The sequence below is a fragment of the Onychostoma macrolepis genome, chromosome 14 (genome assembly GCF_012432095.1).
Source record: "Onychostoma macrolepis isolate SWU-2019 chromosome 14, ASM1243209v1, whole genome shotgun sequence".
Lineage (NCBI taxonomy): Eukaryota > Metazoa > Chordata > Actinopteri > Cypriniformes > Cyprinidae > Onychostoma > Onychostoma macrolepis.
The window spans coordinates 19,451,285-19,478,085 of NC_081168.1; the positions used below are offsets into that span (position 1 = coordinate 19,451,285).

The window sequence follows — 26,801 nt, forward strand, 5'->3', positions numbered from 1 at the left end:
AGTTTATATATTTATTTGAACATAATATAAAAAACGGAACATGGATTAGTTTGAATCAAATAAGATTTTTTTTTTAGTTAACAAGAAACTACCATAAACGTAGAGTCATACACATTCTTACACTTTGCTCTGAAACTAAGGGGCTGTTCACACCTGGTCACTTAATGTGTTTTTTCTGATGGGATAGCTATCAAAATATTCAAATAAACGTGGGAGAGCGTTTTATAGGCTATATGGCATGTTACAGTCAGATATGACAGCGCTAATACAAACATCACCGCGGATGAGTAGCTGAGTATCTTCAGCAAGCAGATGCGCAAACTGCTGCGAATGAATCAAAGTAAGTCGCAGACGCTCAACACACAATCATCTTCATTAAAAGTAGTGAGACTAACCTATCTTTCCAGTGCTGATGCCGCGCTCTCTGATATTAAAATGAGCTGATAATGAATAAAATGCAGCGCATATCTATTGCTTTCATTGAAGTGAACTCTCTTAAATTTGCATATAGCGCGGGAATTGAAAAACGGATTTATATCCGTTTTGCGAAGACACATTTATGTGGCCAAGTGTAAATGGAAACGTTTTAACAAATCAGATAGATATCCGATCAGAGAAAACGCATGAAGTGACCAGATGTAAACAGGCCCTAAGAGACTAAATGATTGTGAACTACAGCTATGAAAATAAAACTCAGAAGACAATATTTTATGATTTTTTTTTTATTCTTTCATAATATCCCATAAAATACAAATACATTGTATTTGCATAAAATTACCCCAAAAAATGCCTAGACACGTGCAAACTATTTGAGAATGCTGAGTTTCCACTTGGCAGCGATCCTCATCTTCGGAGCAGTCAGGGCTTCCGTGTCTGAGGAGTGAACAGAGTCATTGTACATTCAAAACGAATCCCATCAATGAAAACAGCCTCACTGAGAGTACTCACTCACCTTGCTGAGGCCCAGCGGGTCTCTGCTGCTGAAATGATGCCATAATGCTATTGGCTGTTGAGTTTGGACCCGTGAGCTGAGGAGAGAAGAAATATTTCAAGATTTGAAATATGCATAATATTGCGCGATGACGCGCTGGAATAAAACAACGGCTTCCTATGGATGCTTCCACACAGACCGCGAATATTCGCGCACCGAGAATGCCAATGTGTTTTTTTTTTTCGTCCAGTCCGATTAATCTTTTCAGTTTCGCAAAGCGAAAACACGGGCCGTCCAATAAGATTTGAGCTAGGATCACGTGACCGGAGCAGCTGCTGTTGTTGCACAAAAGGGTGAGAATGGTGGCGCTGTTTCGAAAACCAGTGTAAACAAACACAGAAGAAGAGTATCCCGGATAAGAGCAAGTAGTGGATGCTGAGTTCTTGTTATCGATTTATTCTCACATGTTCTTTATACAGAATTTCTAATAATTCTCCACTGAATCATGTGATCTGGAGAACACTGTCCGTTTCTTCCACGCGCGCGAGTGTTTACTCTCTGGGTCATTCTTCATTTGTGGTGTCCCTCTACTTTACAACAGTTGAAATAAGCTTTAAATACCAATAAATCATAAAATGTGTGTATTCTGTAGGATAAACACAATTTGTACACTGTTAATGGTTAAATTTTTTATTTTAAAATACATATTTAATTGAGTTTTAGAGATTGCATTTGTTTACAAAATATGGATGTTCCCGCCATACCTCAGAGAGGTATCATGGAATGTAATTGCAACAATATAACATTTTTAACACAAATAAAGTGGTTATATTGTGAATATATATTTTATTTAACGTACAATTTTATTAAATTGTTTTAAAAAAAATACATATTTTGTTATATTTAAGAAAAAAATGGTGTCCCCCAAATTCACGTCTGTGGTGTTACATCAATGGATGTCACCCCTTTAAGAAAAGGGGGGGATTATATTTGGGCTACTTCCTGTGTGTAAAGGTCACTGCAGGTGCTGGCTGATCTGAGGGGGGTGCATGGGGAGTACATTCTTATTCATTTTCTTAAATTTAGCTAAATTTCTGACAATTTCATGTGTCGCACTTTATTCGTGTCTGTGGTGTTATGTTGATAACTTGCAGATCTAACATATTTTAATAAAAATTTTGATAAATACATATTAATATTTCCAAAATGTCCCCTGATCTTGAAATCATCATGACAGCAGCCTCCGTTTTAGAAAAGTCTGGATCTAGGCTGATTTGTCTGTGGTGTTGCCTGTATATTTTGAAATGTTACTTTGAAATTACAGACATAAGTGGCTGTGTCACCAGTGTTCGATTGAAATTATTTAAAAATCTAAATGTTCTTAAGCTTTCATTTTTATGGATGGCATAATAAACTAATTTTAAAATGCATAGCAATATATTTTATTAGAAAAAAACGAAAGCATTTTTTACAAATTCTGCCTCTCGTTTGCCACCCCAATTGAAGAATGACCCCTCTAGTCTAGATCTTCCGTATTAAATAAATAAAAAAAATTGAGAAACATTTTTCTACACATAAAATATGAAAGCAAATAGACATATGATTATGACGATATATTTTCTTTACGTGTTTTGTATGCAGATCATTTGCAGATATGCAGATATTTTTTATAACAATAAAGGATGACAAATATTAGCAGTGTAGCGTTATTAAACATACAAAGAGTGCATGTGTCTGCTTATTATAGAATCAAAATCAACTAAGTTATAAATCACAATTGGAAGTTATTACAAGCACTCGATGATGGTTTAAAGTGGGTAAGCAAATACATTAATAAATACATACATTTTCAAGTGTAGCTTGATGCTAATTGTAATTCTAATTATATTTTAGGATGTAGCCTATTCTTGTAAGCATTATAGCTTGTGTTTCTGGTGTAGAACTAAACTTTGTTTATCTTAATTTAGATGTTAAATCCACATAGGAGATACATATCTGAGGAAAAATGCATTGTTGGTCGGCGCCACCTAGTGTGCAGGCATGAATTAGCAGAAGGCGAACATTCGTTTCGCACTTGGTGTGAAAGCACCGTTCGTCGGCGATTCGCCTCGCTTTTTCGTATCGCGCTCAGTGTGGAAAGGCCTTTCATATAGAATTCATACAAATTTTATTAGCTTTTTTTCCACATGGAAAGAGGTAAGCCAATTGTAACATTTAATTGTATGCAAAATAAACAAGCACCAAGCGTTAAATTAGCATTTTTGACCCTAGTTATTTTTTCCAGAGCAAAAAAAGACAAAGGAGCATGTAAACCTAAATTACAAGAAACCTTGACCAACATGGTAAATATATTTGAAAATGAAACCGTAATAATAGTACAAGTGTATTATCACTTTTAAAAAATCTGAACATCAGTTCGATTAATCTCAAGTTCTGTATTCAAAGTATATTGAACTATTGAATATAAAACCAAAAACAAAACAACCCTAAATGTGCTGAAACAGTCAATGGGAGCCTGTGTGCGACTCACGGGAGTTTGGCCCTGCTGCAGGTTGTCACTCCAGATCTCTGGAAGAGCCGTCTCCATGAGCTGGAGCAGCTCACCGTAGTCTCTCTGCAGGCTGCTGGCCACACCGTCAAACTGGAAGAGCACCAGAGCCTTCAGCAGGCAGCGAACTTCCTCTGCAGGGTCAGACAACAACAATCATCAGTGTGAATTTCATGTAGTATATGCATATACAGAATACAGCTACATAAGGAAACTGATCAGATTCATGTCAATTCTGTAAAGCACCATGGAGTCCAAACTATGCCAAACTTAGCACTAAACTCCTAAAATGCACATTTGTTGATGTCTGATTCACTTGAAATCAGGAACTTGAAATATGTCCACGTTTATTCATAAAATATCCATTATATCCATCTTACAATTTACATGTGTATATTCAGATTTATATTAGTATTGCATGTTTTTGTATTTCTGTTGTGCCCTCAGCTCACCTCTCATCTTATCAACAATGGTGACGATTTGAGTAAGTGCATTCAGGAGGGCGATGTCCTCGAATGGGCTTCCCTCCTTCAGACTGTGTTTCTTTCCCTCTGCTTTCCTACGATTCTTGGACGACCTCCTGCAGATCAGTTAGCAAACTTCAACCTCGAGATTTGAGCTGCAAGACACTAAAACAATGAAGTGTTTGTATATTTGTGTTAGCAGTGATATCACTCACGATGAAATGCGAGAGTTGCTGCGGGAGTATTTTGAGCCAAGATGGCTGCCGGTCAAGACGCTGCTGGCCTCTGAGTAGAGCTCAGCGTCCGCACAGTCAGGGCCATCCTCATCTGTCAGTGAGCAACAGGAAATAGATTAAAACCAAAAGTGTACTAATGAAGATTTCATGTGATTCAGTAAAACTATCATCAAATCTCTCCATTTAAAAAAAATATTCGGTGAGATAAAACATGCAATATTACCCAGTGTCTTCAAAAAAAGCTAATAATATAAATGGATCCGAGTTATATTTCCTGTTTACCAAATAACTCCAGTCTGGCCTTGGCTTTGAGTTCTCGGACCACAGCAAGGCGGTTTTTGTGACGGATGAACAAAGCCTTCTGGGACTCCAGGAAAGACGTCTGATTACGGTGAGCTACAGGCAACCAATTATACAGTTAAGAAACAGCACAAAATAAATACAACATTAACAGGTGGTCAATGACAAAAATAAAAAATATGATGGTTTACCATCTAGAAGAGCAGACTTCAGATCAGTCTCAATGATATCCTGTCTGTTGTACAAATAAATCTGAAATAAAAAATAAAAGAAATTAAAGTTTTTATACAGCTATTGACCAAAAAATAAATAAAAATATATATCAAATTTCCAATACAGTTCTAAAGCAGGTGAATAATTTTTTTAAAGTCTCTTATGCTCACCAAGGTTTAAATTGCTTGATAAAAACACAGCAAAAACAGAAATAGTGAAATATTATTACAACTTAAAATAACAGTTTTCTTTTATAATATATTTTAAAATGTAATTTATTCCTGCGATGCAAAGCTGAATTATCAGTGCTGAAAGCCATTACATTGCTTAAATATTTTTTGGAAGCTGTGATAAATGTTTTCCAGGATTATTTGATAAATAGACATATTTAGAGAAGAACAGCATTTATTTGAAATAAAAAACTTTAATAATATTGTAAATATCTTTACATCCACTTTTGGTCAAATTAATGCTTATATATATTTTTATTTTATTATTTGTTGATATACTGCATGTTGCAATTAGTAAGTAAGTAAGTAACAAGTAATCCAGTATAGTAATAATAAAACATTAAAACCTGCTAATAATAACTGGTAACGGAGGAAAGAAATTAAAGAACAGGCTCACCAATCTGAGCGCCTCTTCCCATGCAGCTCCCTGAATCAGAGCAGAGATGGCCTCCTCACAATCCTGACAACACACAGACATGAGCACATGACACAGCAGACAACAGTCTTGGAGACAATGATGACTATGAAACATACAGTGTACCTTAGCATACTGCTCCAAACACAGGGCGGCTTCCATGTGCCTCCTGGCCTCCAGAAGTTTCTCTGAAAACATCAGACATACAACATGGCTTACGGATATTTATAATCTCAGTAGGAAACATGCATACATGACAGAGATCTCCACCTGCCAGGTCTCGGGCGAGCAGTGCCAGCTGTTCAGGTGGTAATGGGATGTGTGTGGCCACAGCGAGGGCGTTTCTCCAGCTCGTACAGCTGACGAAGGCCTGCAGGGCACGGGCGTTCTCTCCACATCGCCACAGCAACAGTCCCGCCTGCTCCGCCTGCTGCTGCTCCACTAGATGCTCTGCATAGGCCACGCTTAGGGTCTGATGACATCACAGGGGTCAGGGGTCAAGATAATGTCATCACTGCTCCAGTTAAAACATTACCACACAAGCTAAATATTTAAGTCAGTTCTGCCGTGGCCTTATATTTAGGAGGTATAGGTAGGAGTTAATAAAATAAAACTTGCCTTGTATTGCTCACTGTTTGAAGAATAGAGCTCAAGAGCATCACTGTACAGTCTCTGATCCTTCACTAAGTTTAACAACTCTGTGAAATGTTCTTCATCTGAAAAACATGAGGCAGAACAGGAGAACCAAACAGAGATACAGATGGTGTAAAAATAAAGGAATTTGCTGTTGGATTGCTCAAGGATGTCCAACAAGGCTCTTACCACACTTGCTGAGGTGATGTAAGGCCTTCCTGTATCTCTTGAGGTGTTTATCGATGGTGTAGCGCTGGTAGTTCGGCTCCAGGGTTTTCAGCATGTTCAGAAATGGCAAGTACTCTTTAGGGTCCTACATGTTTAAGGGAAAAAAACCTATAAACCACTGCAAAACAGTGTCTACAACAGATGTGTGCTAAAACTAGATCAATCTCACTATCAGAAAAGCTGTCTACATGGGAAATGCCTGTTGTTGTTGTGTGTTACAATGCAGCGTCTGTCAACTAATGGCCAATTTCCATTGTTGTACATTCCTTTTATAATATAAAATAATGTAACTGCAATATAAAATATATCATAATATATTATAGTAAAACAAATATGTGAAATAGCTGCTTATATGTGAACAAGAATTTTATTCATTACGTATTTATAAACATTTTTTTTTTTTCCGTTTTATAATATAATATTTTTAATATAATAGAACAGAACAAATATAATATGTGCAATGGCTGCACTTATGACATTTTATTTATTATGTGTTTCTTAAATTGTGTTTGTTAATGACATACAAGTTTTGTATGTAAAACGATGAATATAATATAACACAATATAATATAATATGTGAAATGGTGAACAAGATTTGAATTTATTATGCATTTATTAAATTGTTGTTGTTTTTTTCGTTTTATAATATAATGTTTTAATATAATACAATAAAACAAATGTGCAATGGCTGCTTATACGTGAAATTACCAATTTTATTATGTTTACTGAATTGTACAAATTTTGTTTGTAAAACAATGAATATAATAATGTGTGAAATTATGAAATTGTTTACTGAATTTTATTAGTTATATTAACAACATAATATAATGTTTCATATGCAAAATGGCTGATTATGTGAAATTTTAAATGAAATTATGTATTTACTGAATTGTACTTGTCCATCTTGTAATATAAAATCATATTATACAGCAATACAAACATTACAAATGGCAGATCATATGTGAAAAGATTAATTTTATTTATTTAATAATTTTTAAGAATTAATATAATAAGTTAAGATTCATCAGAGTTGGAATCTTCTGACTGACCTTCTGAGATTTTTCAGCCACCATGAGCACTAGGTCAAAATCGTAGGTGCCGAGGGAGTGTTCATACAGCTCATTCACATTAACGAGGAAGAGAAGATACTTCAGGGCTTCCTCTGCGCTCACACTGCTGCTGCCACAGGGTGGGTTCACTAACCACAAAAGCACACAGATGTAACAGACACATAATCCAACTTGTGTTTATTTGGGCTTGAGTGAGTCGAAGCTCACCTCGTAAATCATGGACCTTCTGTAGAGCGATTTCTAGTTCTGGTGTAGTTTTTCTCACGTGTGATGTCAGAATACATAAACAATACCTGTGTAAAGATAAAAGCATCTCAGAGGAGGAAGATCAGGGCTTCATGTACATCATGTGTAAAATGTAATCTTATCTCATTTGGAAAGGGAAGTAGAAGGGCTATGCTATACTTCCTGCAATTTATGAAACATAAGTAACATTTATAACCAAGGAACTGACTTTTGTGGGTTGAGAGTCTCCATTGTTGACCGTAAAGCATCACAGATGATGTCCACCTTCTTTCCTCCTTTACCTGAGGCAGAACTGGAGGCTGAGCGTGAAGGACATGGGTACATTGTTGTAGTGGTGTCTTCCTCTCTAAAAATTAAAAAAAAATTTAATTGAAAGACAAATGAAAGGGAAAAAAGTATCAAAAGAGATTTAATCAATGCCTTTGCATTAAAGTTTTACTTGAGTTCAGTGAGGAACAGGTTGATGTAGTTGATGGAGTCAATCTGTTTCAGGAACATCTCAATGTTGGCAAGAAACACCTGTGAGAGGAATCATGGGATGGGGGTAGATGGGAGTGGTGTTATTCATTTATTGCCATTCTCTGAAAGAAAATGCAATCCATGGTGTAGAAGAATGTGTTTAGAGGTTATTGTAAGAAGGAAATGACAACAGAGTGAGGTCACTCACAGTTGGATTGTGGTCATAAATGAGGTTGAGGTTGATCCTCAGCTTCCTCATGCAGTCAAAAGCATCTTTAAATCGGAGACTGAAACAAACAACAGCAAAATGATTCAAATCAAATCATTTCATTTTTCAGCTATTGTTTTTTTACATTTTTAAGTAAAAATATAACACAATATAAAATATTTTTGGGAAAAAGTGCATTAATCCTTATTTTTATTTTAAAAAAGGTCAGTATTCTTTTTGTATACACAGCATTGTGTGAAGTTTTTCTAAATGTAAAATACCTATCAAGCCACTTTCTGAGCTGAGCAAGTACAAGAGCTCGATGATGGATGGTTTCCAGATTCCCTCGTGGCATCTGAAAACAAAACAAATCAATTTGTCATTAAAATACATAATCAAAAAATACACAATCATATGAACATGCGAGAAGAACCATGTTCAGTTCACCTGCAGGATGAGTCTGGTGTCCTGGGGAACCACAGAAACGATGCGAGAGCCTCGTTCTACCTTTCGTACAGTCTCATCGTTCTGATTAGCATCTGAGCTCAGAGCTGACTGCAGACCTACACAGGACACCAATATAGAAACAGAAATATTTAGATATATTTCTATATTTATGGAATATATGCTGTATTTATATTGTATTATAATACACTACTGTTGAAAGGTTTGGGATTGGTATGATTTTTTTTTGTTTTTGATAGGTCTCATTTATTTTATAAAAAATACATAGTAAAACAGTAATATTGTGAAATATTATTACAGATTAAAAACCTGTTATCTATTTTAATATTTAAAAATTTTACTTTTTCTTGTAATGAATTTTCAGCATAGTCTTTCAGCACAGTAGCTATGTTTCCATCCAAAGTTACGAATTGAACAAGCGCAAAATTGGAATATCGCATAAAACATTTGCGAATAAAGCACCGTTTCCATCCAATGAGTTGAAGAGAACAACATTGTCACTTCTTGATTAACTTGTGCTAAATATCACAAAGAAAAAAATTATTTGCAGCAGCAGGAGAAGGCACTCTATATAATAATTTGTATATACAATAAATTACGAGCCTCAGAGTACATAGACGAAACGCGGTTATGTTATCTTATTTCCAGAGCCTGCTGTTTTTGAACGCAGTTCTGGAGTTAATTATAACAAAGCACTTTGACGAGACTTTTCTCAAGCATTTTAAAATGAAAAAAATAGCATTTCAGATGCTGTGCAATGTGATCAGTTCGTTGGTTGGTCCAATTGTGCTGTCCCATCACAAAGTCACATGTCTTTTTAGATGCGCATTAAGGAATTTATTCAGTAAAAGTGTTTTCATCATAGTTCATGCGCATTTTTTCTTACCAGATAAGAAATTTCTCCTCCTTAGTTAAGTGCACAAGTTTTTTTATGCGCATTTTTAGAATTTATGCACATCTTGGCGTTTCCATCCAGCGGTTTTTTATGCGATATCCCAAAATACGCATAAAAATAGCTGGATGGAGTCATAGCTAGTGTCACATGATCCTTTAGAAATCAATCATTCTAATATGCTGATTTGTTGCTCAAAAAACATTTCTTACTATCAATGTTCAAAATAGTTTTGTTGCTTTTCTTTGAAAATTTTATGCATTTCTTCAGGATTATTTAATGAATAAACAGCATATATTTGTAACATGATGCATTCACATGTACCTTTGATTGAGAGTGTGCTGAGGTTGAGACAGTGACACATGTGAGAGTGTGTGGTGAGCAGGAGGAAGTCGTCATAAACCACAAACGAGGAGATATTGGAGGCCACCTGCGGAAAAGACACTCCAGTGAGCATACCAGCCAGGATTTCGGCACTAACACACTAAATGTAATGTAATTTATACCCTTTTTATATCATTTTTGGGGTACTCACACCTACCAGTGAGTCATCAATGTAGAGGTGTGATCTCTCTGTGAGGCCTATCAAATGTTCCTATTAAAAGACAAAATACATATGAAGCGTTTATTGAAACTGAAGTGAGCACGATGAAATAAAGGTCAGTTATAGATGGAGACTATATATTCACCTCGCCGCTGAGAGTACATAGTGCCATCTGAACACAAGGCCGGGGGAAGTTGATGGTATTGCCAGTGGAATCCTTCCATTCTGTTAGACTGAGCTCTGAAGAGTCTGTATAGAATATTCTATCATTGACAGATGTCTTTATATGTGTGATTAAATTACTCATTTTTAAATTGCATTAGCAAGAAAACTAAACACAAGACAAGTGATTAAACAGATACTATGTAGTAGCCAAATCCAGTTTCTGTTGTAATTAGTGGACTGACTGACCCATGTGAACTTTCCGGATCTGTCCGTCATCAAGTTGCAGGGCCACAGTGCCATTTCTGAGGCTGTGACACAAGCTGATCACAAAACCATCCACTGGAACGTCTGACCTGAGAAATGACCAACACCAAGAATTTAAGAAAGAGAGACACTGCATAAAGTGTAGAGTTTAAAAAATTCAAAAGTTTTTACAATTCCCAGCCCCTGAGCTCATGTCTACGGTTGTTAGATCAGTCTGTCTTTGTGTGAGCTACACTGAATACAAATGTGGACAAGACCGGAGGAGTTAGTTATTTTAGCGTCAGTACCTGATCTCCAGCGTGTCCTTGGGGTCCTGGCTGTCTGATGGGGTGAGTTTCAGCAGGCGGGTCAAGCATCTTCCATGAGCCACAGCCAAAAACAAATCGTCACTCAACCACAGCAGCAAGCACAGTGTCAGAGGTTCCTCCTGATCCATGGCGACCCTGAGAGACAACATCAGCATCAGAATATATGTTACATGTAATAATTACACAGAAGTGCCAATCTGAATAGATACGCTAGCCCGAATGTGAAAATGACAGAAAAGAAATGAGCAGTGGAAAGGACAGTAGAAAACAGTGGATTCTGCAGAAAAGAACTGTAGAAAACTGTGGAAACAGACAATTTGTCAAAAAATAATACATTAGTAGTATACTAACATATTTTTAAGAAGTAATAATATATTAATAAGTAATGTTTGTAGGAGTTTGAGATCAGTAAGATTTTTTAAAGAAATAAACACTTTTATTCAGGAAATAATGCATTCAACTGATCAACAGTGACATTTAAAATGTTACAAAAAAGTCATTGGTTTTCACAAAAATATAAAGCAGCACAACTATTTTCAACATTGATAATAAATATTTCTTGAGCAGTAAGTTAGAATGATTTCTGAAGGATCATGTGACATTGAAGACTGAAGTAATGATGCTGAACTTTCAGCTTTGCCATAACTTGGAAAAAAGAAAAGAAAAAATAGTATATTTATTAATATAGAAAACAATTATTTGAAATTAATTACTTTAAATTGGTAATAATTGTTTACATTTTTATGTAAATGAATGCAGCTTTGGTGAGCACAATACTTTCAAAAACATTTAAAAATTTTACCGACCCCAAACTTTTACAGCTACACTACCGTTCAAAAACATGTCCATTATTTAGTGACACCTTCTTGTTAAATAAGGATTGCAGAAACATGAACAAATGTAAAACACAATCAACAGTCAAAATCAAAATGATCTGTACCTGTATGTCTTTAAGACTAATGGTGCCGAGATGACTTTAAAGCCAGGTACCCCAGGTACACCTCCATTTTCCACACTGCCACCTGAATATAGTGAATTAAGTGAGAAATCCTAAACAACGTAATGTTTGAATGAAGTTTCAAATTACGTGACTCACCTTGACCATATACATAAATATGCCCATCGGCTGTGAGTGCAGCGAGCTCATTGGTCCTCTGGGCTTGAGAATGGAAGGTGACCAAATTGACAGGAACAGGAAGTTGAAGTTCAAAAGCACACATAGGTGGAGGAATCACACACTGGCGGAATGTTGTCACCAGGATTTTATCTGCAAAACACGTTAGTTAAACACACTAAAATTCATTCAGATCTCTAATTATTGGACTGTACTCAAATACCTTATTTACTCTACAAGTGATATAAAACAAGATCTGAGAAACAGCGTGTTGTCTACAATTTATTAAAGTAGAGAGATTAATCAATTATTCATAAGTTAGACAATGGCCACCATAGACATATATAGACACCCCACCGCTCCAAGCACGTAGATGCGGCGGCCATCTTGGAACGGTCAACTTGACATCATTCACCATACTGTAGGTTCACACAGAGCCGTTGAGCTGTTCTGTGGAGGATTGTGGCATCTTTCGAATATTCAGTGATTACTATGGTGAATGACGTCAAGTTGACCATTACAATATGGCGGACGGCTTACGTATAGCGGCCCAAACATATATATATCTATGATGGCCACGCCTACCTCCATCAATCACTGCCACATTGGCGTTATCATGGCAATCTGTGCCATGACTGCGCTCTGTGCTCCAGCCCCAGTCATAGGTGTAGCTGCCCCATCCTCGAGTCAGGAGGTGGAGACGCAAGGGCTTCTCCGGATTCCAACACACACACACCGGGGCCTTGAGGGGCTCACTGCCAAAATGCAAGCTCTGCTTTAGATACCAGTGATAATTCCCGACTGTCCACAGCTGAACTGTGAAAGAAAGAGGTCAGATGTTTAAAACAAAGCATCATGGTTAGTTTCTGCATTTTCAAATGTTAAATCATCACATTTTATTTTGACTGAACCACAGGGAACCCTTAAAGCTTTTGTTGATAAGCGGTTATTACAAGCTCTTTTGTTGACAAGTGCATTTCATGACAAAAATGGAAAGATGGTTGGCACATGCTGGATTCATAAATGCATAATAAAGCGAACCAAAATCAGAGCAGATGCAGAGATGCAGTTTGTGTGGAGCAGTATTTACTGATCATATATTTATAACATTCATTTGCAGCCTTTGTGATTTGATAATCACACTAAGCCTTGTCAACTCAACCAGAGGTCCCCCGCTCAAATTTCTGATTTTGTTAATATTTTTTCTGTAGAAAGACAAACATATATAGTGATGAAAGCCAAAGTATTAATAGGTATATATTGAGTAATCCAATATTTTGTAGAGGGGGGTCAAAATGACAATTTTCACCTGAGATTTGGAACCAAATTAGAGGGATGTAAAAATGGCTTTAGAAAGATGGCAGCATCATTATTTTACTTCTTACAAAGAGATTGGTAGATCTATTAGTAAAATCTGTTGACTTTAGCCATTTTTGTTTCATTACATGCTTAAGGTGACAGCTCGAAAATGACAAAAAAACACTTCTTGTTGCCTCAAGTTTGCATGCCTGTAAATCAAAAAGTATTAAAGGTATCTAAATATCCTTTTAGATTCTGGTGCGTAACAAATTGTCCTATTGGTATCTTCATTCTAAAGGCCCATGATTCAATCCCAGCAATATGGAGCTCTTTAATGCAGCTCCATGAGTAAATTGGTAAATTGCTCTTTTTCAGTGGTTTAAAATCCAAATGTGGGTCACTTTGCATATAGCTGATACTTTTTTCTTTTAAAGAGGAATATCTAAAGAAGAACATAATGTTATAACTAGCAAGGCATCTAATTTTTTTTCTATCAGCTCAATTGCATAGAACATACATGTCTGAGTGCCATAAATATTATTTTTCTAAAGTTATCATACTTGTAACTTTAAAATATCTTAATATCTTTCTAGATTCTCATTCTTAATAAGCTTTTCTTTTGGAATCTCCACTGCTAAAGTCAACAGATTTTACTAATAGACCTACCAATCTCTGTGCAAAAATAACAATAATGCTGCCAGCTTTCTAAAGTCATTTTTACCGTCCAGTAATTTGGCTCCAATTCTCAGGTGAAACTTGTCATTTTGACCCGTCTCTAAAAATAGTGCATCACTCAGTAAATATATATATATATCTGTGACATTTAATATTTTGGCTTTCATCACTATTTATGTATAATAGCAAAATCAAAAATTTGAACTGGGGAAGTTTCAAAATTTAGTTGATTTGACACAGAATGACTCCATATTATGATTTTGGTTTATTTTGATTAATCATGCAGCCCTAATTAAGCAACACTGATCATTACTGGACCCATCACTGAATATGCAAAGCAGTCTGATCTGCATCTTACTGTATGTGTTGGGATGGTCGTTCTCTCTGGGCTTCAAGTCCTCCATCCAAACAGCCAGAACAGTAGAGTCACTGTTCCACAGCAGCTCCTTTACCTGAGAAAAACACACAAATCTTCAGCTTTTCAAGCACCATGACTTGTATTTCAGATCTTTGAAAATAACATATATAGAGGAGTTGAGATCTACCTTGACCTGTTCCTTTCCAAAAGGCAGAGTAAAATCTCCATGCAACAGTCCGTTCTTTTCCATAAACACCACACTGTGTTTGTTAGGGTGCCGCTGTGTGGAAGCGATCAGGCTGCCGGAGGGTCTAGAAGAAAAATCCATTTGTTACAGTTCACATCAGATCTGTCAGACTCAAAAGAAAATAAAAGTTAAAAACTAAGTTAAAAGACATTCAGAATATCTTACTTCCAGCAGAGAGGCTGTTCCAGACCGTTAACAACCTCGCTGGTGGCCTGCAGAACACATTCTCGGTTCCAGATTCGAACCTTTCGAGCACCTGAAACGAAAAGCTGCTATATTTTACATTCACATTAATGCATCTGGCAGACACTTTTATCCAAAGTGACTTTCAAGATACACACTTCATGAATCAGTTCATGCATTCTTTGGCAATTGAGCACATGACCTTGGTGTTGTTAGCACCATGTTCTACTGTTTGAGATACAGGAATGATGAATAATATTAACTGTCACAACTTTTCATGTAATAACAATAGCAGTAATTCTCACCAGTCTGAGGACAAACAGCGCTGACAGCAAAGAATTGCCCATCGCCACGCCAAGTGATTCTTGGCTTCCTGTCGTCCCATGGCAGAGCAGGCTGCACTTCCTGTGAAAGCATATGAGAACTAGGTGAGAAAAGAACCATATTCAAATTCATTGGTTGAAATGCCAATGATCTCCTGATGATCCTCAGGTCAGTATCATACTTCCTAGCTGCAGTGAGTTGATTTGAATGATGCTAAACAGAACAAAAACGTACTGCTGCTTTCCGATGGGCGGCCTGCTTGCCCTCAGAGCCATGAAACTGAGTCTCCTTCTTCCCCCAACCAACTGTGATGAATTTATCTAACGCACAGAAAAAACAGATCAGACACTATATCTGTTCATATGCAGTGAACACAAGTCACCTGAATGAAAGCATGATATTAAGAGGTAAATGAAGACTTATGAATTATACCTTCGCCAAAGTCATCCTGATTGATCGCAACCTCAGTTATTGGCTCAAAGTCCTTGGTCATCATGATAACTGTCTCCTGACCTGACATACAACATAAAGACACAAATTTACACAATGAGAATAAGTGAAATGGCACGATTATGCAGATATACACTGAGTGGCAGGGTTATTATAGTTAACTTAAAATAAAGCCAAACACAAAAACAATTCTGTTTCTTGAAACAATATAAATGTTAACTTAAAATAAAAAAAATATTTATTTTATTTTAGCTAGTAACTTTTAATTTAGCAACATTTCTCTTTTTTATTTAGTTTAACTTAATGTCCTAAAATAAAAGTTATAAATAATATAAAATACAAATATTAAATAAACATAAATACACATTTTTAATATATATATATATATATATATATATATATATATATATATATATATAAACATTAAAAAATACTACTAAAGTACTAAAATGGAAAATATATAAATAAAAACAAAATCAAAATATTTAATAAAAAAAAAAAAAAAACTATAATAACATCTCAAGGATATTTAAATAACACTTCTAGTGATATAGACCTGTGGTCAGAGTCACCAACTCTTGATCTGGGCTCCACGTCATGCCAGTTAGACCGCTTTCCACACTGCCAACACATTCTAACTATGAGAGAGAACTTGATATTGTTAATTAGAAAGTACAAGAGCATATATATTTCACAGAATCATGTAGCAATCATTTTATACAATCATCAGTGCATTTTGAAAAAATGAATGATGACCTGACTGGTGTTGAGGTTGTAGAGAATGACATCACCGCTGCCAGTGGCTACACACACTGACTCCTGATCTGGCAGATCTTGTATCGCCACCACAACCCCACTGCCGTCCTCTGGGAGATAGTCCTCTGCCGTCAGTGAAACCTCTTTATGAACCTAGAGAAGCACATTATACAGCAAGATTAATATAGAGCTATTTGGATCTCCCTGGAACAAAATGGGGTTACAACTATCATAAATGACCCTTTCTGGGATTTAAAGTTCTATGAAAACTTTTTCTTTTTATTCTAAAAATACCTCTTCGGTCCGAGGGTCAAACTCTGTGATGGCCAGCTCAGAGGCCACCAGCACGGTTCCAGTCTCGCTCCTGATGGTGAAACACTGTGGGGATCCCAGGAGAGAAAGATCCACACACCTGAAGCGCTGCAGCAGACTGAGATTTCTCATTTTGGGTAGATGCTTTCAACAAGATGAGATCTGAAACAGTTTTGCAGTTTTTGTTAGGTTGATTTGATTGCAATCACTAAAATAAGACTAGGCAGGTGGGAACGACATCCTGTCAACTTCAACTGCACGACATGCATCCTGGGATGCTTTTTAAACAACTATGTATGCTGGACATTCATTGCTTGCTTTCCCTGCAAATAAATGTATACGTCAAAATAGATTATCAGCAATAAATGTAGTCAATTGTGTCCGAATTTGACCAGTGTTTCCACGGTACTGAGTGATTACCATATTGATGCATCATGGTATTTATGGTACTAAAAAGTAATACAAAAAATACCATGGTAACGTTACAAGTCCAGAACACACGACATTACCATGGTAGTAAAACATGGCAAGTTAGTATCATGAAATTTTATGTTAGCGAGTTAATTCTAATACAGCGACATCAGCTGAATGAAATGTATCTGTTTAACAGGATCTACCCAACGTACTTATCCAGTAAACAAATGCTTTCAACATCAGAATAATTCTTATGACAACAAAATGGAAAGGAAACTGGCACAAATCAAGACGGCAAATCTAGTTGTTTTAGTAATACTTACCTTGTTGTGTTTTTGTCCTTTATATATGAGGTAAATTATCATTTGCGGCTTACACATTCACAACACACGCACGTTGTTGTCAATGCAGCCTGAACTCTGACGTCGTAGAAAAAATGGCAGCGTGTGGCGATGCGCGCGAGTGCGCTCTCTGTCGTCGTGGAGGAAACAGCGGGGACGTAAGATTCACATGTTTGTGAATCGGTTCTTTTGAACTGGTCTTTTTTAAAGAACCGGTTGAAAAATATCGGACATAAGACGGTCCTTTTGGTTCGATAGAAATGGTTCTCGATTCAATGAATGAAAGATGTTGTAGCAAAGACCTTGGTTGTAGTCTATAGTCAGTCTGTACCAACAGAGTTCACAGACCAATTCAGTCAACGATTCTTACAAATCACAAATTGTTCAGACCGGTTTAGCGAAATGGTTCAAATTATTCACTGAAAAGATCTGAACCAAATGATTCGTTCACGAGTCATACGTCAAAATTACATATAGTTTATTTCACGTACAAAACACGCGACTGTATTAAGTGTTCAAACGGCCAGTCTCCCGTATATAATTTAAATACGTTAAGTCAAAATAGTTTTGACTATTAAAAATAGTTTACAAGTTTCTGAAATTCGACAGATACTTGGTGTATTACTTATTTGAAACGAGCATTGCTTCAAAACAGTAAAACAGTAGCCTGTTCATGACACGCCTCCCTTAAGACGTACGCAACATAGGTTATCCCCGATGACTCGCTGAAAGAAAAAGTAGTAATTGGTGAAGGAAGTGCCACAAGACGCGCCCTGGACAGACACATGGAGCAAAGAACACGGAGCTTTTCAACAGAGAAGGTATGTGTTTATTATCAGCTGTTGTGCTGTAAATAGTGTGTTTTATTTCAGTTTATTTATCACATCAAACAGTGAACTATGCGCGCATGTAAGCCCAGGTGGTTGGTGTTGACTAATAAGAATGACTTACGATACAGCGAAGTTTACCCATTTTATTTATTGTTTCATACATTAACATGCATTATACTATTTAATGCTTGAAAGTCCAATAATGTACATTAAATAATTTAAAATGTCATGTAACTTTTTTTATAACTATATTTTCCTATTTGAATTAATCATTTTCTATTTGATAGGAAGCATCAGATAATGTTTGTTAATTAATTATTAATACAATGTATTACAAAGAATTACCTGAAGTTGTACATTAATGACCGCTGGTGATACTTAATTGTGAAATATTCCAGGGTGGAAACTGAAATGAGGTAATAGCTGTGCATATAGGCCATTGTGCAATGTTTTTGAAAGTGGAATATGCCACAGAATGTATGGTTCTCCATGCTGCTGATTTTTCTTTTTAAGTATGATAATATGGGGCAAGACGACGACCTCCAGGACAAGTTAACCTCCCTAACTAATTTTTTGACTCCAAGTTTTTTTTTTAACGTTTTTTGTGTCTATTTGGTAATAAGGGATTTGTGGACATATTGATGTTTTTAGATTTAAAGAGTAAAAAATATTATTTTTATTTTATATTATTTTTAAGTAAGGACGATTACTTAGTAAAGATTATTCCACAACTTAGATCCACATTTCAGACTAATTGAGTGAAATTATTCAGTTTGAAATCACAGTGTTGCTATTATGACATATTGTCAATAAAATATTGCACATGTATATGAATATGCTATGTAATTCATAGAATAAATGTACTGCTCAGATTAATCTTTTACGAGATTCTGCTTTGTCTGTCATTAGTTATTCACTTATTCAACTAAACTGTCATAACAGAAATTTAAATAGATCAGATGATATATTATTATACATTAATGACAGTCTAAAAGAAAATATAAATATTAATAAGAATATATAAGTAGTGTGGTAAGATGGATATTTTTGAATAATGTTAGATTTTGTGTTATGACAACTAAATTAGTGAATGTTAATATTTATATTCCTTTATAACACATTTGCTGATGCATCATCATCCTACACATGGTAAACTTGTATCTAAATATGTTACAGTTTAAAACTAAATGCACATTATCTTGCTCCTTAATACCCTAATATTGATGGTTTTTCATTTAGATAGCGTATTATATACATATCTTCTACTGAAGCTCTAAATGACCATATTTTTATGGTGTGGCTATGCTGATAGACATCATTTGATTCCTTGATGAACATTTTGTCTGATGTTATTTATTCTCTTTGTTGAGATAACCAGATGGAGAGTAAAGGAAGCTCCAGCAATCCACCTCCACCGGACATGCACATATCTCCTGCAGATGAGTGTGTCGGCTCTGAGGAGACCCAACAACAGAGTTTGGGTCAATCAGATGGGGCTCAGGATAAGAATGACACCCAGATCCATGCTGGGACCTCTGCCACCCTCAGAGGGACACCCACTCCTTCCAGCACTAAACTATGTGGCTACCTCAACAAGCAGGGTGGACCTCTCAAAGCCTGGAAGTCCCGCTGGTTTGTCTACGAGGAGAAGAGCTGTCAGCTGTTTTACTACCGTATGGCACAGGATATCAATCCTCTGGGTAAGGTGGATCTGTCTCGTGCCACGTTCAGCTACCCACTGCATGGAGAGGAGGGAACCTTTCACATACAGACACCAGAGCGCACTGTCATTCTCAAGGTAATGTAATCACATGGTTTGAAATAACAGATTTAAAAAAAAATTTGAACTGTGAGGCAACAAAGGGCGACAAGCTTGGGATAGGTTGGTACAGTAATTGTGAAAAAATACAAAAAAATGTAAAAAAAAAAAAACTATAGATTATTTTACATGATTGTTTATATGAAGAAACTTAAGTCTATTTCAATGCTGTTATTGTTAACCAAATCTATTAAAAATAATTGTATTTAACTAAAAATAAAATAAAATGTAAACATTAGATAAAACGAAGGAAAATTATAAATGCTGCCTTGGTTACTTACTGAAATAAAAAATAAGTTTAAACTAAAGCTGAAAATAAATAAATTAAATATAAAATTGCAGTACTTTATATATTACAAAAAGTAAAGCTAATAAAAATGAGAACAGCACATAATTACTAAAACTTAAACAAATTGACATTATTTTCAAGAAATTGAAGCACAAATCTGTATTGTCAGAATTTGTCTATGCATTTAACTTTGTAGTTGTTTGTAAGTCTCATTGTGCTGAAAGGTGATTCTCATTAAAAACTACTTTTAATTTTATTACTTAAAAGGATAGTTCAAGTAGGATGTTGTTCCAAACCCGTAAGACTTTCAGACTTTTCATCTTCCGAGCACAAATTAAGATATTTTTGATGAAATCCAAGAGCTTTCTGAACTTGCATAGACAGCAAGGGAACTACCACATTCAGGGCCCAGAAAGGTAGTAAGGACATCATTAAAATAATCCGTTAAATAGTCAAAATAGTAATTAATGACTGAATTTTCATTTTTGGGTTAACTATCCCTTTAAATGAGCATACTGTACATTGAAGACAATACATCAAATACAGGTGCATCTCAATAAATTAGAATGTTGTGGAAAAGTTCATTTATTTCAGTAATTCAACTCAAATTGTGAAACTCGTGTATTAAATAAAGTAGTTTAAGTCTTTGGTTCTTTTAATTGTGATGATTTTGGCTCACTTTTAAAGGTCCCATGACATGCTGCTTTTTGGATGCTTTTATATCTAAGTGGTCCCTAGTACTGTATCTGAAGTCTGTTTCCCAAAATTCAGCCTTGGTGCAGAATTTCAGCCACTACGAGCCAGTCCCACAATGAGCTTTCCTTAGGACGTGCCATTTCTGTGTCTGTAGCTTTAAATGCTAATGAGGAGGAGAGAGGCGGGGCAAGTTGGAGGGTGGGTGTGTGGCCTTAACCAGCTTGCGCTAATGTTGACAGTGGATGTATAGCAATGGCTCGTAGACACACAGTCGTTCAAGCTTTTCAGTTTGACCCAGAATCTGATCCGGGAGGAGAAGCACCGGATGAAGCAGTTGAAACTCAGTGGATACAGCAGGACGATACGATACTTTAGTTGGTTTGTTTATGTATGCTGTTACAGTTATTATCATGTAGCTAATGCTAGCCATAGGCTCGGATGAAGGTACTAAAAAAATACTTTGGTGTTCATTTGAACATGAACACCAATTTACGTCGTCCCGTATGACGACATAAAGGGAAGATTCCAGATTGGGCCATCTGAGCGTTCATTTTCTCAAAGGCGAAGCAGGATACCCAGGGCTCGGTTTACACCTATCGCCATTCCTAGCCACTGGGGGACCATAGGCAGGCTTGGGGAACTCATATTAATGTTAAAAAACCTCATAAAGTGAAATTTTCATGCCATGGGACCTTTAACAAAAACCCACCAATTCACTATCTCAATAAATTAGAATACTTCATAAGACCAATAAAAAAACATTTTTTGTGAATTATTGGCCTTCTGGAAAGTGTGTTCATTTACTGTATATGTACTCAACACATGGTAGGGGCTCCTTTTGCTTTAATTACTGCCTCAATTCAGCGTGGCATGGAGGTGATCAGTTTGTGGCACTGCTGAGGTGGTATGGAAGTCCAGGTTTCTTTGACAGTGGCCTTCAGCTCATCTGCATTTTTTTGGTCTCTTGTTTCTCATTTTCCTCTTGACAATACCCCATAGATTCTCTATGGGGTTCAGGTCTGGTGAGTTTGCTGGCCAGTCAAGCACACCAACACCATGGTCATTTAACCAACTTTTGGTGCTTTTGGCAGTGTGGGCAGGTGCCAAATCCTGCTGGAAAATGAAATCAGCATCTTTAAAAAGCTGGTCAGCAGAAGGAAGCATGAAGTGCTCCAAAATTTCTTGGTAAACGGGTGCAGTGACTTTGGCTTTCAAAAAACATAATGGACCAACACCAGCAGATGACATTGCACCCCAAATCATCACAGACTGTGGAAACAACACTGGACTTCAAGCAACTTGGGCTATGAGCTTCTCCACCCTTCCTCCAGACTCTAGGACCTTGGTTTCCAAATGAAATACAAAACTTGCTCTCATCTGAAAAGAGGACTTTGGACCACTGGGCAACAGTCCGGTTCTTCTTCTCCTTAGCCCAGGTAAGACGCCTCTGACGTTGTCTGTGGTTCAGGAGTGGCTTAACAAGAGGAATACGACAACTGTAGCCAAATTCCTTGACACGTCTGTATGTGGTGGCTCTTAATGCCTTGACCCCAGCCTCAGTCCATTCCTTGTGAAGTTCACCCAAATTCTTGAATCGATTTTGCTTGACAATCCTCATAAGGCTGCGGTTCTCTCGGTTGGTTGTGCATCTTTTTCTTCCACACTTTTTCCTTCCACTCAACTTTCTGTTAACATGCTTGGATACAGCACTCTGTGAACAGCCAGCTTCTTTGGCAATGAATGTTTGTGGCTTACCCTCCTTGTGAAGGGTGTCAATGAGTGCGTTTACATGCACCCTCTTAATGCGATTATAATGAGATTTTGACAATATTGCGATTAATCTTTACCTCATGTAAACGCAATACTTCGATCTAAATAATACGATTAAGCTCATAATCGCAGCAAGCATAATCGTATTAACATAGGTGGCGTACGCCGATTTTAATCGAAATACACAAGCATGTAAACACCTTAATCGCAGTATTACCGCTCTGACCAAAGTGCGCATGCGCTTGTGACATGAATAACATGACACGCACCTGTAATAATACGGAGATTAGAAACGATGGAGGGGAAGAAAGCATCACATTCTGAGGAAAACACAACAAGCTGCCAGCAGTCTCTGTTCCTTACCCTCATCCAGAAATGGCGAGTAGAACGCGACGGCAGTGTATAGGCAAACAAATTCTATCACATTTCTATGGAGCCGAAAAAGCGTGGAATACAGCCATACAAAATCATTATGCATTAGACGTAAATAAATTAAAACAGCCACCAACACTGCTCTTTCTGAGTCCATCATTTGTGCTGTCCAGTGGGGTATGTGAATAATGGCAGTAAAAAAATTAACCACAATTCTTAGCGAATAATAAGAATAATGGAAATTGCATGTAAACGGGAGTAAGAGCTTTGCTCTTGACATGTAAACATCATAATGCGATTAAGTCCTTACTCTGATTATTGGAAATAATTGCAATATTCGTGCGCATGTAAATGTAGTCAATGATTGTCTTCTGGACAACTGTCAGATCAGCAGTCTTCCCCATGATTGTGTAGCCTAGTGAACCAAACTGAGAGACCATTTTGAAGGCTCAGGAAACCTTCGCAGGTGTTTTGAGTTGATTAGCTGATTGGCATGTCCCCATATTCTAATTTGTTGAGATAGTGAATCGGTGGGTTTTTGTTAAATGTGAGCCAAAATCATCACAATTAAAAGAACCAAAGACTTAAACTACTTCAGTCTGTGTGCATTGAATTTATTTAATACACGAGTTTCACAATTTGAGTTGAATTACTACTTAACTATTTATTTATTGCACCACAGTAATGAGCACTGGAAGGAATATGTGCTTCATTGCAACAATACTGAATAAATGCCAATATGACTGGGAATGTCCTGGGACTGACCCGGGAATGTCCCGGGGGGGGAAAGTGAAAGCAAGTTTTATGATTTTTTTTATGACAATTACTGATTTAAGATTAGCGATTCTAAAGGTCAGTTGCTTTTCAAAAATGAGATTCTAAATGGGGAGAAGAATCTAAACCCTTATTCTTTTTCTTTCTTTCTTTCTTGTCTCCAAAGAGCTTGTTGTTATCACTGGGGTCAGACAGCCTTTAAAATGCCACAGTGATCACATGACTGCACTTCATATTACACACACCACATATTAGAGTATCAACAGTGCTGAAATTAGGTCAGAGAGAAAAGGCTGCTGGCTGTACACATTTCCATCAGAAGTGTAAAGTTCTGATTAGTGGTCACTGGTCAATATGTTTTTTTCTTAATTCTTAAAATATGATCACCCTCGAGTCTCTCTTTTGACTGTTACACAGAGAAACATTCGAGTTACGTATGGAGGAATAACAGTCAAGCATCTTGGAGTAAGACAACAATACTTTCCTCTCAACAGTCTTCAAACATGATTTTGTTTTTTAGGCACCTAACAGGGATGCCCAGATGTACTGGTTGCAGCAGCTGCAGATGAAACGTACATTATACAGGGAGCAGCATGCTGAACACAAGTCCATACCCAGACCCGACAACCACAAATTGGAAAGCACCCCATCAGCAAACAACTGCCGTGGTAAGAGCCTAACATCTTAGTAATAATGAAACCCGACATTGCTTACATGAAAAATTAAAGGCATTTACTGCATTATGGAAATTACACTGTTTATGAAATATGATCAGAGGGTGAATGCACTTCATTTTTCCAAGTAAAGTTCAGTTGTTTGGCCAGTCATGTGATACTAAGTTAATAGAAAGTGAAAGATGATCAGAACCAGTCAGATCTTGAGGATTATTCCACAATGCTTGGAATCTGTGTACCAAAATAGTGTTTTAACTGACTGTTTCTATTGCCAGAGGAGCTGCTTCACCTTCAAACGGGTAAGATAATGAAAAAGATGATAAATGAAAATTCTAAATGTTGCCTTGTGAAAATTACTAAAACTAAACATAAATTAAAATTAAAAACTAGTAAAAATGTCAAAAGCACTTAATGATTAACTGAAAATGTAATAAATACTATATAGACTATTAAAATACATTTTAGGACCTTTTTTGTATTGTGACAGTATTTTCAAGACAAATAAGCATATTTGTATCAAAATTTTTATTATCAGAATGTGTCTGTGCATTTAATTTGTAGTTTTTTGTAAATCTCATTATCCTCAAAGGAGATTCTCATTAAAAACCACTGAAATACAATTTAATTAATTAAATGACCATAAATTGAAGGCAATACAGCAAATACTACTATAATGTATAAACACGCTTTTTTATTCAAAAATGTTGATTTGCCAACAAATAACTGACTGTTTTCATTGCTAGAGTTACTTCACCTTCAAACTTTTATAAATTCTTCTTTCAATAATCTGACTGGGTGTTCAGACCAAAACTGGTCACGTACATCTGGTGTTCAAAATAAAATAACAATTTCCCAAAATAGAGGCCATTGTTACTAAATCATAGGCTCTGGCTATGAACACAGGGCAGAGACAGAGACAGGAAGCAGAGCCAAGAATAGAGGGAGGAAAGCAGCAGATTAGCTGCAAGGGAGCTGCTGAGATTGACCAATCAGATGCCACATTGTTATAGTTTAGTCATCCATGATCTGTAGCCTCAGGAGGAGGTTGCAAAAGCTCAGTCTGATATTTCGTTTGTAGATTGATCATCAGGACTCATACGGTCTCCAGCCAGTTTGTGCATGTATTGTCTACCCTCATTCTGTTATCTGTCTCAGCAAGAAAGTGTAGACTGGAAATGTCAGGACTGGCAATCATCCGCAAATTAAAGTAAAGTAAATATTTAGCAATTCTGGAAAAGTGGTGGGATGGATATTGATATCCATCTTTTCTTTTTCATTATGCGCTACAACTTTACTCTGGTTTGCAGTCTGTATCAGTGCTGCATGGCACTTATAGCTAACAATCTGAGGTTTGAAGTGAACACAAAATGACTGCTGAGCTCAGTTCCCCTGTGCACATAAGATGACTAAACATAAAGCCATTATGCACTACAGCTCACAAAAATGAAAATGATAAAAGCACATGGTCACTAAAAAAATTGTATATGGTTGAAGTAGTCTGAAATGTAATTTAAACTCATTTTTGAGGCACCCAAAACTTTGGCAATTAAAGTGGAAATGTGGCAGCAGTACTTTGATACTAATTGCTTTCTAGTGTATGCCGGCTATATGCAGATAACTGGATTAATTAATTAATTAATTGCAAGTTGTTCCCATCTCTTCTAATTTCCAATGCATAAATGCATAATTTCCAGGAATCCAAAGTATTCAGGGTTGGGCTTCTCATGCTAAAAGCACATTCATTACTTACATTCACAACCATCCCCTTCCAACCGCAAGCTGTGGTATCCAGGCATTAAGCAACAGCTGTTGAATGAGAGTGCCGAAAATGAGGAAGTGAGCAGCTGAATCTGTAGAAAATCTGGAATATTGCATCACTAGACAAAGACAGGATATTTATTTATTTTGTACTCAGTGCTAGCTTGAGGTTAGCATACAGATCTTTTAAACAGCACTTATGTGATTATTAGAAATTCCAGGCATGCTGGGACATGTACCTTACCCTGTGCTAAACAACATTGTTTCGTTCTGTCAGTAGAAAAGAGATACGTGAAGCAAGATAGAGAAGAATACAAAATAACATTGTACTGTCATAAGCTTCTTTTTTTTCTGTCTAACTCTACCATTCAAAAGTTGGGGGTCAGTAAGATTATTTGTCTTTTAAAAGAAATTAAGAAATAAATACATTTATTCTGCAAGGATTCATTAAATTAATCAAAAGTGACTCCAATTATACAGTATATAATTAAAATAAATGTGTTTTCTTTTTAACTTTATATTCATCA

The 26,801-nt window shown here is 36.4% G+C and overlaps 2 protein-coding genes across 10 annotated transcripts in view; one reads left to right on the forward strand and one right to left on the reverse strand.

Annotated features, from left to right (window-relative positions):
- Nucleotides 1-21: 21 nt before the first annotated feature.
- elp1 (elongator acetyltransferase complex subunit 1) lies at nt 22-17,674 on the reverse strand. 2 transcript variants are annotated; one of them, XM_058798798.1, is made up of 37 exons: nt 17,275-17,674; nt 16,520-16,699; nt 16,226-16,378; nt 16,026-16,107; nt 15,452-15,532; nt 15,254-15,339; nt 15,001-15,100; nt 14,678-14,768; nt 14,453-14,576; nt 14,266-14,359; nt 12,519-12,749; nt 11,916-12,086; nt 11,760-11,841; nt 10,799-10,954; nt 10,494-10,600; nt 10,228-10,331; nt 10,080-10,133; nt 9,863-9,968; nt 8,629-8,744; nt 8,463-8,536; nt 8,182-8,260; nt 7,954-8,033; nt 7,723-7,860; nt 7,476-7,561; nt 7,248-7,396; nt 6,160-6,283; nt 5,956-6,053; nt 5,608-5,809; nt 5,464-5,525; nt 5,320-5,382; nt 4,671-4,731; nt 4,462-4,575; nt 4,159-4,270; nt 3,932-4,059; nt 3,462-3,613; nt 953-1,028; nt 22-873 (listed from the first exon to the last, which is right to left on the reverse strand). In XM_058798798.1, the coding sequence occupies exons 2-37, from the start codon at nt 16,667-16,669 to the stop codon at nt 806-808; spliced, it is 3,954 nt and encodes a 1,317-aa protein (XP_058654781.1). In that variant the 5' UTR covers nt 16,670-16,699; nt 17,275-17,674; the 3' UTR covers nt 22-805. The 2 variants fall into 2 exon arrangements, with proteins under 2 accessions (XP_058654781.1, XP_058654780.1); XM_058798797.1 differs by having other exon boundaries at nt 10,074-10,133.
- Nucleotides 17,675-17,810: 136 nt separating this feature from the next.
- tbc1d2 (TBC1 domain family, member 2) overlaps nt 17,811-26,801 on the forward strand; it is a 39,124-nt gene continuing 30,133 nt past the window's right edge. For 4 of the 8 annotated variants that reach the window (XM_058798799.1, XM_058798801.1, XM_058798800.1 and 1 more), the window contains exons 1-4: nt 17,811-18,113; nt 19,501-19,920; nt 24,363-24,510; nt 24,792-24,815. In XM_058798799.1, the coding sequence (XP_058654782.1) occupies nt 18,078-18,113; nt 19,501-19,920; nt 24,363-24,510; nt 24,792-24,815 (628 nt within the window). In that variant the 5' untranslated portion in view covers nt 17,811-18,077. Of the gene's footprint in view, nt 18,114-19,492; nt 19,921-24,362; nt 24,511-24,791; nt 24,816-26,801 lie in introns of all 8 variants that reach the window. The other 4 variants (XM_058798802.1, XM_058798805.1, XM_058798807.1 and 1 more) reach the window with 2 other exon arrangements.

Coding starts and splice junctions, on each gene's coding strand:
- elp1 (XM_058798797.1), bottom strand. CDS start 16,669: ATGAGAAATCTCAGTCTGCTGCAGCGCTTCAGGTGTGTGGATCTTTCT. Junction 15,340..15,451: donor TCAGGATGACTTTGGCGAAG/GTATAATTCATA, acceptor TCTGTGCGTTAG/ATAAATTCATCACAGTTGGT. Junction 5,383..5,463: donor GTTTGGAGCAGTATGCTAAG/GTACACTGTATG, acceptor GTGTGTTGTCAG/GATTGTGAGGAGGCCATCTC.